This window comes from Hyperoodon ampullatus (genome assembly GCF_949752795.1).
Source record: "Hyperoodon ampullatus genome assembly, chromosome: 5".
Taxonomy (NCBI): Eukaryota; Metazoa; Chordata; class Mammalia; order Artiodactyla; family Ziphiidae; genus Hyperoodon; species Hyperoodon ampullatus.
The window spans coordinates 143,175,262-143,187,405 of NC_136918.1; the positions used below are offsets into that span (position 1 = coordinate 143,175,262).

At 43.3% G+C, this 12,144-nt stretch overlaps 1 protein-coding gene across 2 annotated transcripts in view; it reads left to right on the forward strand.

The window, feature by feature from the left end:
* Positions 1-10,800: 10,800 nt before the first annotated feature.
* Positions 10,801-12,144, forward strand: part of UBASH3A (ubiquitin associated and SH3 domain containing A) — a gene marked incomplete at both ends in the record, with an annotated part of 40,795 nt that continues 39,451 nt past the window's right edge. For both annotated transcript variants that reach the window (XM_079704308.1, XM_079704309.1), the window contains one exon: positions 10,801-10,913. In XM_079704308.1, the coding sequence (XP_079560434.1) occupies positions 10,801-10,913 (113 nt within the window). The remainder of the gene's footprint in view (positions 10,914-12,144) is intronic.

The following is a 12,144-nucleotide window of genomic DNA, read 5'->3' on the forward strand; positions in this document are numbered from 1 at the left end:
AATCCACATAAAGAGCATTCAGTGCCAATAAATCAAAACTATTTGTCCAGGGAGAACGCTTTTTTTTTGTTTCTGAGCCACAGCAGGTAACAGAGAAACGTCTAGAGTGAGCGAAACTACGAATGTAATTCTGCCAAACGTATGACTTTCCCATCATTTGTTCAACCAATCTTCAAATCAATTGAATAGCATGTCTCTAGAGATATGCCCTTTTACCATTTAGAAGTTAGTTACCATTATTTTTCAGAAGGTAACTTACTTTCAAACACTTTCTTTCTCTCTTTTGTCCCACTTAAACTCGACCCTTTTGCCTGTGCAGGTGATACACCTACCATACTATAAGAAGTCTGGATACTCACATAATGTCCGTGCCCCCAAAATGCAGATAGCACCAAGGAAGGGACGCTCACCCGCAGTATTTGGAGCTTCCCGTAAACACAACCTTTTCCTGGCTCGCACAGCCTTGACCTAATTAAGGATGAAAGTATCCTCGCCCTCTGGGTGCCCAATGACCCCCTTACCTCACAAAGGGAGGAGTGGCTGGCGACTGCGGGCTCGCCCAAAAGCTACACGAGAGATCTGTTTCCTCCAAGAGAATTCCACCTATCGCGATGCCGGACAGGTCAGAAGCCTTTGGAAGTCATTTCCAATAACTCAAAACAGGGGCAGAGGCAGGAAGGAAACAGTCCAAATGTTCCCAACTAAAGTCCAGCTCGCTCTCCGAGGAATCAGGCATGAGCACCCCAGGAAGTTGCTTCTGCAAAGTGCTAAAAGCTAGACTTTCCAAAAGTCATATAAACATGGATACTTAGATCACCCATGGTTATTTTCTCTCCATTTACTTGTAATGTTTGAAATTCAAAAGGGAACTATTAAGCCACTTAAAACAAACTCTGTCTTCGTGCTGTTTCACGTGGTCATGGGAAAATCTAAGCAAGAGTTATGCGCTAAAAATGTTTATTTCATTTCCGTTGCAAGAGTAGCTTCGAAGAATAGCTCAGGAAACTAATGATTCACATTCAGCATTTTTTACCTTGATTCTTGCTCGTAACTGCTGCTTGCTATCAGCCTGTGGCAAATTCCACAGCCTAGCTTTAGAACAAGAATAAGAATCAACAGCAAAATGCTTTCTGAAACAAGGAACCTAGGTAAGGGAGTCCCTTCCCAGCAGGTCATGGTTGGGAGGTTTCACATCCAGAAATGTTGAGAAGTCATCTTTTAAAAGCGGCTTCTCTCCCCTCCACCGCCGCCCCCCCAACTTCACTCACCATTTCTGGAGCCGCCATCATTAAAAGCAGAAATAATTTCCGTTCTCATTATAAAAGCAAGCGTGATGGTAAGCAGGCTGCCAACAGGATAGTCCAACCGGGAAATATTTCCACCAAGGCACTCAGCCTTGTCGACTCAATCATCACGCAAATGGCTTGATCACGGGCCTCTGGGTAACCCTACCTGGCAGTGACTATCAAGTAGCCACTGGTGGTTGACTGCAGAGACCAGAGAGGGGAAAATGTGGCTCGCCTTTAATTAGTTAAGTAAGGTAAGCAAACCTTTTCAGAAACTCCTCATAAGAGAGGCTTTGGGACACAGGCACTCCTTTTATTTAAAAGAACGGGCAGGTCCTGCCCAGTGCTGAGCAAGCTCACCCAGCAGGGCAGGGAAACGCTTTGGTGGGGCTTTCTAGCCCCCTGTGTGCCTGAGCTCAGGTTTAGACTTGCAGCGCTCTGCAGACAAAAGACGGGGGACCCGCAGCCAGCACTCTACAGAGACACTTTGCCCGCTCCACTCTGTAGAGTTCTCTGCGTCCCAAGAGGCTTCTGCACACAATACGGCTTAAAGATGTGTTATCAGGAAAGCACAGAGCCCTGCTGCTGTGGGCAGGGGACTGGGAGCCCCTTTGGAAGGCCAGGGTGAATGTGAGCTGGATGAGAGTCGTGCATTCACTGATTCAGCAAATATTGATGGGCCATCTGCCATGAGCCAGCCATCTAGACTCAGAGCAGATGGCAGAGGGGACAAAGCCCTCACCTGTGGTCTCAGGTGATGACAGACACTAGAAAGGGATGAGGCCGGGAGCGGTTTAGATAATGATGGGACAGTGTGGTGGAGGACGGCCTCCAGGAAGGAAGTGACGTTTTAGTAGAGCCCTTGATGATGTGATAAAGTGGGTCTTGTGAGCTTGAGACTAACCAGGACTCTTGGCCTCCTTAACCAATAGAAATTGATGAGGCCAGACAAGAAATTCAGACAAGGCTGTGTTGGGGCTCCTCGGCCGCAGGAAGGAGCAAAAGCAAGTAACAGGTTCCCCTGATTGCTCCCCGAGGGGGGTTGAGCTGTTCCTTACAGGGGGTGAGGGTAGGGGTGTGTCCAGGGGTCAGGCCAGAGGGTGACTTAGGTGGTCTGCCCACCCCTTTGGTGGTGTTGAGTGCAGGGGGCATTCGCAGTGCCCTGTTTTTGCTCCCAGCTCTTCAGAAATGGCAGTTGGGGTTTTTTGGGTTTTTTTGGTCTTTTTGTATTTTTTGAATCTTGTTGTCCAGAATTTGCCCTAACTGTGCATGCACGAAGTTATTTTCAGTCCTTTATAGTTTCTTTGCATTTTGTTTCTCTAGGAGACGTTTGTCCAGGTGCAAGTACTGCAGCAAAGTGTCCCAGGTCCCAGCCTGTCTCCAGCTAAGAGGGGAGCTTGCTCCAAGCATGGGACCATCAATGCCAAAGGCCCAGTGGAGAGGATGAGTTAGGAGTGTCGGAGAAACTCAGGAAAGCCTATGTGTCTGGAAAGGCCAATGGGCAGAGCTTGGAGAGCCCGGGCTCCTGGGAGAACTCTGGTTTGGCATCCATGTGAGGGAAAGGGTGGAGGAGCTGATGTGGTAGATCCCCGGGTGTGGTGGGGATCTACCTGTGTGCACCAAGTAGAGGGGCAGGTTTGTGTGTACAGAGAACCAGGAGGAGGCTACTGAAACCCTGGGCCACCACGACTGCGACCAGGGTGCTGGTGGTGCAGGTGGAGATCAAGGGCAGGGTTTGGGATTGATTTTGAAGGTCGTGTTGGTGGGATTGGTCAATGGCAACAGTAGCCAAAGAACTATATTCAGCCAATCGTGATTTACTTCAGTCTTGTTTTCCCACCCCCAAGCACCTGCCCACATATCTCTCAGTGTCTTTTGCATTTAACACCAGGTGTCCCTCAAGCCCATACATCCCTTCTTTACATCTGTCCTAACTACCCTCCCCAGTCCCTGAAGGAGTATTTGCTCTCAAAGACAGCGACAGGAAACTTAGAACTTAATCCTTCCTTTGCTTTCACCTGAGTGTCACAGCTGGCGCTCCCAAGTGTGGTACAGCTCTCGAAGGACAAGAGTCTAGAATGTGCTCTTTGGGTGTCCAGCACAATGGTGAGTGTATGATGGGCCTCCATGTATACGAGTTGATTGTAAACCTAGGTGGATGGACAATACTGAGTAGACATGCAGAAAACCAAAAGCAACCACGAGGTCATATTACCATGTGTTCACATGTTGGCATGTGGGTCAGATGAAGTCAAAGATTGGGACAATTCAGCAGGGGGTATTAGGGAAAGAACCCATGAAGGTAGCTAGACTTCTACCACCATAAAGTAGCTTTTCAGAAAGGTTACCTACAATTCAATTCCATCAAACTCAAAATAAAATGTTAAGGAAACAGAAATCAGCACACGTAGGGCTGGCATCTGATATTCACCAAGCTAATGTCTTCAGAGGCCTCGGTTTGAAGGTATGAGAAGGGGCATCCTCCCCCGAGGACTCCTCTAGAAGCTGTGAAGCCTTAGTAACCATCTTCACACAGCTTGAGTTACAGGTGTGGTCTGTTTCCACCTTGGTTCCTTTAGTGAGTGAAGGGAGGCTTTGGGGCTCAGCCACAGTAGAAATCGTTGATCAGGAAGCTTTAGTCTTTTCACTGTTGGCCTTTGAAGATAACTTTTCAATCTAAGAGAAAGGAATTAAGCTAGATAGGGCACTTCCTTGTTTACACGGATAAGATATTTTTTAAAAATTACATTTTAATGTGTTATAAGCACCATTGTTCAAAAAGTGGTTTACTCTTAGAGGAGAAAAGTATGTTTGAGGAGAGGCTCTATTTCAGACCCCAAATCTACTTTTTTCCCTTTGGGTAACAAGTTTTGCCTATTTTCAGACATTCAAATTTAAGGTCTATAATTCATTTGATTTTGAAATTATTTCATGTTTTGAAACCCTCAAAGGAAAAAGATATTACTTTAAAATATAATTTTTACTTTTCACATTTAAAGGTGAAATATTGAAACGTTTTCCTCTGAGGTGGACAAAAATATAAGGAGATGCACTATATAGGTATATGTCATATGTATTCAATATTTGGTGGCCAAACCAGTGCAATAAAACTGAAAGAAGAAGGAGGAGGAGGAAGAAGAAAGAAAAAAAGAAAAGGAAAAAAGATGAAAGAAAAAGAAAGGAATAAAGGAAGGAAGGGAGAATTTTTAAAAGAAAAGAATATGCACTGGTTAAAAAACAAGAAATAAAGCTAGTATTATTCATAGACAAAATTATTTTTGCACAAAGAATATCTTTAAAATTCTAAAGATAAACTTTTAGAATTAATAAGTAAGTCAAGTAAGACTTGTGGATATAAGTTGAGTGTAAAATAATGTGAAATCAATAGTATTTTGATTTATCAGCAACAGAGTAGGAACATGAAATTTTTAAAAGATATACTTTACAGTGCATCAATAATAATCAAATATCTAAGAATAATAAAACCAATATTGTAAAACCTTGTGAAAATTAAGAGGGAAACCTCACTAAAATGGAATTGGAAGGCCAGAAGTGGGAGTTCTCACAGACACACAGGTAGACATCAATTACAGGAAGAATGCTCAATTACAGACCCCAGCAGAAGGATCACCAAAAGGAAAGAATCACCAATTATGCGCCCCAACAGGAAAAGATGCACATTGCATCTCCTACAAGAAATTGACCACCCCGGTAACTCAGCCAGTGAAAAACCATCATTACCCTGAATTCTCACTTTTATCCAATGGACTTAGTTCAGAGTAAGCCCTCCCAGCTTCCCCCTTTTTACTATAAACTAATGTTCCTCTCCTTTGTTTATTAGACTTGCCTGTGGTTTTTACTGTGACTTGCTTGTCCTGAATTGCAATTCTCTGTTATTCTCGAATAAACCCATTTTTGCTGGTAAAATAACTGACTTTTATTTTTTAAGATAACAATCTGGATACAGAAACTATGTAGCAGAATTGGAAGTGCCTGGAAATTTGGCAACTTACATAAGATGGTCAAATTCCTTGAAAAACAATTTAATAAAACACATACAAGAAGAATAGTCCTGTATTGCTTAAATAAAGTAAATCCATAGTTTAAAACTTCCCCAAAAAAGAAAATTCTAGGCTCAGATGACTTCACTGATAAATCTTTTCAAATATTTAAGAAAGAAATTATACCAAACTTACAAAAACTCAGAGAATTTGGAAAGAGATAACACTCCCAACTCATCTATGAGGCCAGAATAGGGCTGACACTAGGGTGACCAACTGTCCTTGTTTTCCTGGGACTGAGAGGGTTTTCCCAGGATGGGAACTTTCAGTGCTAAGACCAAGAAAGTCACAGGTAAGTCAGAATGAGTTGATCACTGCTGATACCAAAACCTGACAAGGAAATTACAAGAAGGGAAAACAAAAGGCCAAGCTAACTTACAAATATTGATGCAAAGATTTTAAACAAAACATTAACAAATTGATTCCAGCGATATATAAAAAGGATAACATATTATAGTCAAGGAGGTTTTATCTTTGGAAAACAAGATTGATTTAACATTCAAAAGTCAATTGACGTAAGTTACCTCATTCACTGAATAAAAAAGGAAAACAATATGCTCACCTCAACAGACGCAGAAGAAGCATAAGATAAAATTTAATATCCATTAATGAAATTTGAAAACACTTCAGTAAACTAGGAGTGAAAAGGAATTTCTTTTATTTGATAAAGAGTATCTACCAAAAAGCCACTTTTATTCAACATGGCATTGGAGGTCTTTGTCAGACAATATGGCAAGAAGAGGAAATAAAGTTTATAAATATTAGAAAGTGAGGGGAAAACTGTCCTTATTTGAAGATTACATAATTGTGTACATAGAAAATCTAAAAGCATCTACCAAATATTAGAATTAATAAGTGATCTCAGGGCTTCCCTGGTGGCGCAGTGGTTGAGAGTCCGCCTGCCGATGCAGGGGACGCGGGTTCGTGCCCTGGTCCGGGAAGATCCCACATGCTGCGGAGCGGCTGGGCCAGTGAGCCATGGCTGCTGAGCCTGCGCGTCCGGAGCCTGTGCTCTGCAACGGGAGAGGCCACAACAGTGAGAGGCCCGCGTACCGCAAAAAAAAAAAAAAAAGTGATCTCAGCCAGATTATTGGATGTGATGTCAATACATAAAAATCAATTGTATTTCTATACGCTGGCAGCAAACAAATGGAAACTGAAACTATTTTTAAACCATAGCATCAAAAACATACAACATGTAGGAATAAACTTAATGACAGAAGTATAAGACACTGAAAACTACAAAGCATTACTACAAGAGATTAAATAAATAGAGAGATGTACCATACTCATGAAATGAAAGACTTAACATTGTTGAAATTGATCTATGGAGTCAACGAAATCTCCAACAAAATCTCAGCAGGCCTTTTTATTGGTGGAAATTGGCATACTGCTTTTTATTTTCCTCTGGATTCCTTCCCTTTCCTTTTTAAAAATCAATTTTATTGAGGTTTAGTTTACACACTATAAAACGCACCCATCCTAAGTGTTTAGTTCAGTCAGTCTTGAACATCTATGCACCTATATAGTCACCACGAAATCAGGAAATAGGACATTTCCATTATCCTCCCAAAACCCCTGCATACACTAGTCTTGGTCAACCACGTTATCTGCTTTCTGTTTCTATAGATTAGTTTTACCGTTTTTAGGATTTCATTTAAATAAAATCATATAGTATGCATGATCTTGTGTCTGGCTTCTTTCAGCCAACAAAATGTTCTTTTAAATTCATCCATGCTGTTGCATGAATCAGCGGTGTGTTACTTATTATTGATAAATGTTATCCCATTGATTGAATATACCATAATTTGTGTATCCATTCTCCAGTTGATGGACATTTGGATTCTTTCCAGTTTGGGTCTCTTGTGAATAAAGCCATCATGGACATTCATATACAAGTCTTACTGTGGACATACATTTTCATTTCTCTGTGACAGATTGCTAAGAATGGATTGATCATATAGCAAATGTATGTTTAACTATAAGAAACTGTCAAAATGTTTTCCAAACTGGTTGGACAATTTTGTATTCCCACCAACATTATGAGAGTTCCAGTTATTCCACAATCTTGTCAAAACTTGGTATTGTCTGTCTTTTCAATTTTAGTTCTTCTAGTAAGTGTGTTGTGGTATCACGTTGTGGTTTTAATTTACATTTCCCTGATGACTAATGATATTGAATATCTTTTCACATCCTCATTAGCCGTTCATGTATCTTCTCTTGTTAAGTGTCCATTTAGATCTTATGCCTATCTTTAAACTGGATTGTTTGTTTTCTTATTATTGATTATAGTAATGTAAATACACACAATAGATACGTATGCAATTACAGTAAGTCCCCTACATATGAACCTTCAAGTTGTGAACTGTCAAAGATGCAAACGTGCGTTCGCATGTCCAATCACGTAAGTTAGTTCACGTGTCTAGCGTACATTGTCAGGTGCGTGCATCCTCTACAAGTGGTTGTGCTTTTGTGTACTTTACTGTACAGTACTGTATAGAGTACAACAGTATAGTGTCTTTATTTCAAGCCCAGGATGCCTGGAAGCAAGGGTAAAAGCAGCGATATATAGCCGATTGTGTTAGTTGTGTCCCTAGACTAACTTTGTTGGACTTACTAACAAATTGGACTTACGAACTGGCTCTTGGAACGGAACTCGTTCGTATGTAGGGGACTTGAGGTATATTATATTATATTCTCTATATATTCTGGATATAAGTCCTTTGTCAGGTGTATATATGATGATATTCTCTCCCAGTCTGGCCCTGGCCTTTTTATTTTCTTTATGATGTCTTTTCAAGAGCAGATGTTTTCAATTTTGATGCAGTCCAATTTATGAATTTTCTTCTTGTATGATTCATGCTTTTTATGTACTAAGAAAGCTTTGCAAACTCCAACATAGCAAAAGCTTTTTCTTTTAGAAGTTTCACAGTTTTAGCTTTTACATTTAGGTTTATCATACATTTTGGGTTAATTTGGGGGCATGATGTGGAGAAAGGGTTGAGGTTCATACTTTTCCCATATCAATATGCAGTTTTCCAGCACTATTTGTTGAAAATATTACCCCTTCCCCCATGAATTACATTGATCCCTTTGTTGAGAATCAGTTTGGCTACATATGAGGGTCTTTCTGCACTCTCCAATGGCTCACGATGGCAACCTGATTTTTAAATGTATATGAAAAATCAAAGGGCCCAGAGGAGCAAGACAATTTTGAAGTAGAAGACACAAATCAGAGGCCTTAGCATTATAGTAATTAAAATAGTGTAGTGTGGGCACAAAAATGAACAAATCAAACAGGAAAACAAAATAGAGTCAGAAACAGACTAATACATATTCAGTCAACTGACTTATAATAAGCATTCTACTGCAATTCACTGGGCAGAGGATGGTCTTTTCAATGAATAAAGAAAGGTATAGGGAAATAAGTGAACTTTTACGCCTACCTCCCACCATATAGAGAATTAATTCAAGGGGATCATAGAGCTAAATATGAACCACAAACATGGTAAAGCTCCAAGAAGAAAACATAGGAGACTATCTTCATCAGTGTTGGATTAACAATGATTTCTTAAATAAGATGTAAGAAGTTCTAACCATAAAAGAAAAGATTGCTAAATTAATTTTTATTCAAATTAAGAACTTTTGAGCTTCCCTGGTGGTACAGTGGTTGAGAGTCCGCCTGCCGATGCAGGGGACACGGGTTCGTGCCCTGGTCCGGGAGGATCCCACATGCCACGGAGCGGCTGGGCCCGTGAGCCATGGCTGCTGAGCCTGCATGTCCGGAGCCTGTGCTCCGCAACGGGAGAGGCCACAGCAGTGAGAGGCCCGCGTACCGCAAAAAAAAAATTAAGAACTTTTGTTTCGCCCAAAGACATTACTAAGAGATTAAAAAAGCAAACCAGAGCCTGGAAGAAGTTACCTGTAAAGGCATCCAACAAAAGACTCATCTCTAGAGTTTCTGCAAATTGATAAGCAAGCACAAACAATCCAATTTAAAAATGGCGGACAACCAGAAGAGGCCCATCCCCAAAGAGGACATTCAGAGGGTCAGTAGCCTGTCTCGTGGTCCTCAGTGTCACTGACATTTGGGGAAATGCAAGTTAGAACCAGAGTGAGATACAAGACAGCCCCAGACTGGCTGAAAGACTGATAACATCAAGTGTGGGCAAGGCTGTAGAGCAGCAGAGACTTTCATCCACTGCTGGCAAGGGGGCAGGTGGGTACAACGGCTTTATAAAACTGCTTGGCAGTATCTAATGAAGGATGCACATGTCCTATGACCTCACTGTCCCACACCTAGACGGGTACCTAACAGAAATGCATGCATGGGGCACTCAAACACATATACAAGAATGTGTGCAGCAGCAAAACTGAAAACCCCCCAAATGTACATCAACTGAGAACTAGAGAAATGAATTATGGTGCGTTTATCTGATAGTTCACAGCAATACCGTGAACCATGGCTACACTCAATAACGTGGATAAATTTCACACTCGTAATTTTGGGCAAAAGGAATCAGACATGAAAGAGTACATGCTATATGGTTCTGTTCAGATTCCAAGATGAGCAAAATTAATATACAAGTGAGCACAGCAGCTACATTTTGGGGGAGGGAGGAGAAAACTAGGAGGCTGGGGGAATGACGCTGGGGGCCAGGGGTTTTCTGAGGTTCTGGTGATGTTCTAGAACAGGGTTTCTCAACCTTGACACTGTTGACATCTTGGTCTGGACCGTTCTTCGCTGTCATATACGCTGCAGCATTCCTGGCCTCAGCCCACTGGGTGCAGGTAGCAAACACCCCCTCCTCCAGCTGGGACAACCAAAAATGTCTCCAAACGTTGCCAGTGGTCCCTGGGGATGGGGGCCAAAATTCCCCTGGTTGAGGACCTTTGTTTTGTTGCTGGTCTTGGAAGATTAGGTTAGTGAGCTCACTTTGTGAAAATGCATTGAGCTGTACCAGTAGGATTCATCAGCTTTTCTGCATGCATATTAAACTTTAAAATTTTTTTAAATTAAAAAAAAAAGTCAATGAATAACTAAAAGAGCCAAAACTTTTAGAGCTAGCAGGGACACTAGATGCAGTGTTGCAGATAAGGAAGCTAAGATCCAGTGGCTCAGGTTAACCCCACACCGGCTTCCCCTCCCCCACCTTGCCCCCTCCCTCCCAGGCCGACTCGCTCCCCAGTACAGCCCAAGTCAGAGCCAAGGCCGATCCCATGCAGGTACTCGGTTGGACCTCTGGACCCCAAACCCCACTGTGGAAGGGGCTTGGTGGACCTTACACCCACAGTCTGCAAAGAGAATTCTGAAAACCAAGAGCTCATGCAAACAGGATATTAGCTTTTGTCAGAAAGATCAAAAAGGGCTTGAGGTTTTTCTTCTCAGCCTCAGCCTCCCCTGCCTCTCCCTCCCTGCTTTATCTGCTCACTTCAGTCAGCATCAGGAAGAGATGGCAGCGGGTGAGACTCAGATCTACGCCAAGGTTTCCAACAAGCTCAAGGGCCGCAGCACCACCTCGCTCCTGGACCCCCTCCTGGGCATGGGTTTCCCGGCACACACCGCGTGAGTACCGCCCTGCCTGGCCATGTGCCCTGGACCCTGAGCTGACCCCTCTGGGGCCACAAAACTGCAGGTGGCTCAGAGCACTTACTTCCTGTCAAGGGCTGCACCATGCAGGGCCAGAGACCGGCTCAAAATGAGGCCTTTTCTGCTTTTATAAATGACACTATCTTTGCCTTTTAAAGACAAACTCTGCTGGCTGGTGATGGAAGGACCTTGAAATTTGTGAAAATTGGAAGCAGGGTTTGGAGTGGCCTGGCTGTACCCACCTCTGTGGGCAGCTCAGTGAATCTGAGGCAGCTTTTTAGACTCGAATTTGAAAGCCCCAAAGCCGGGTGGGTCTCTGATGCTGGGACCTCTTGAAATACACAAGAATGTAGTTCTAAATATGCAGGGAAACCCCTTGTCCTTAGGCGGGGGGACTCTCTTGAATGTCTGATGATGGAGCAAAATGGTTAAGGAACTCCCCGAGCAGGGTGGACATGATTCTACTTGTCCAAGGAGAAGGGCCACACAGAGACGACTCCACCTTGAAGGTTACCCTCCGGGAGAGGACAGGGTCCCCCAGAGCAATGAGCTTGAGACCGACATCAGGTTGAAGCTTCCACAGTGTCCTTAGATCTGGTGCTTTTCACGTGTTTATTCATGTGGGAAATACATCATAAGTCCCCTTAGGTAACCTCGGATTTTGGGGGGAGCAAATTCTCCTTAGACAGATGACAAACCCTTGCCCAACTGCGTCGAATGACTGAGGCTGGACCCCTTTCCTCCCCAACCCAAATCAGGACTTTGTTGTCATGTTATGCTCATAGTAAAGCGGGGGTCTGTGAGACGGGAACAGAACCAGGCATGTGCAGGGTGCTTGCCGTGGGCCGGGCACCGTCCGTCAGGGGCAGACGGGGACACCGAGGCCAGAGAGGGCAGATTCTGGAGGGGCAGGGCTGGAACCCCACTCCCAGTAACACTCACGCTTGCAACACTCAAGCTTTATTACGTGACCGAAGCCACCATCGGAGACATACTCAAAATTCCTTCCAGTTTAAACAGCTGCGTGCTGGAGGTGGAGAAACGTGTTTTAAACGTCTCCCTTAGGCGCGAGCACCCAGGTAAGGCTCCTGTTAACCTCTCCAGGCAGCCTCATCGCCGCCAGTATCCTCTGAAATAGCAGCGTTGGGCACTGGCCATCTTGGGTGCCTGGTCAACTCCGGCTATTTCCAGGCTGAATTCCTGGATG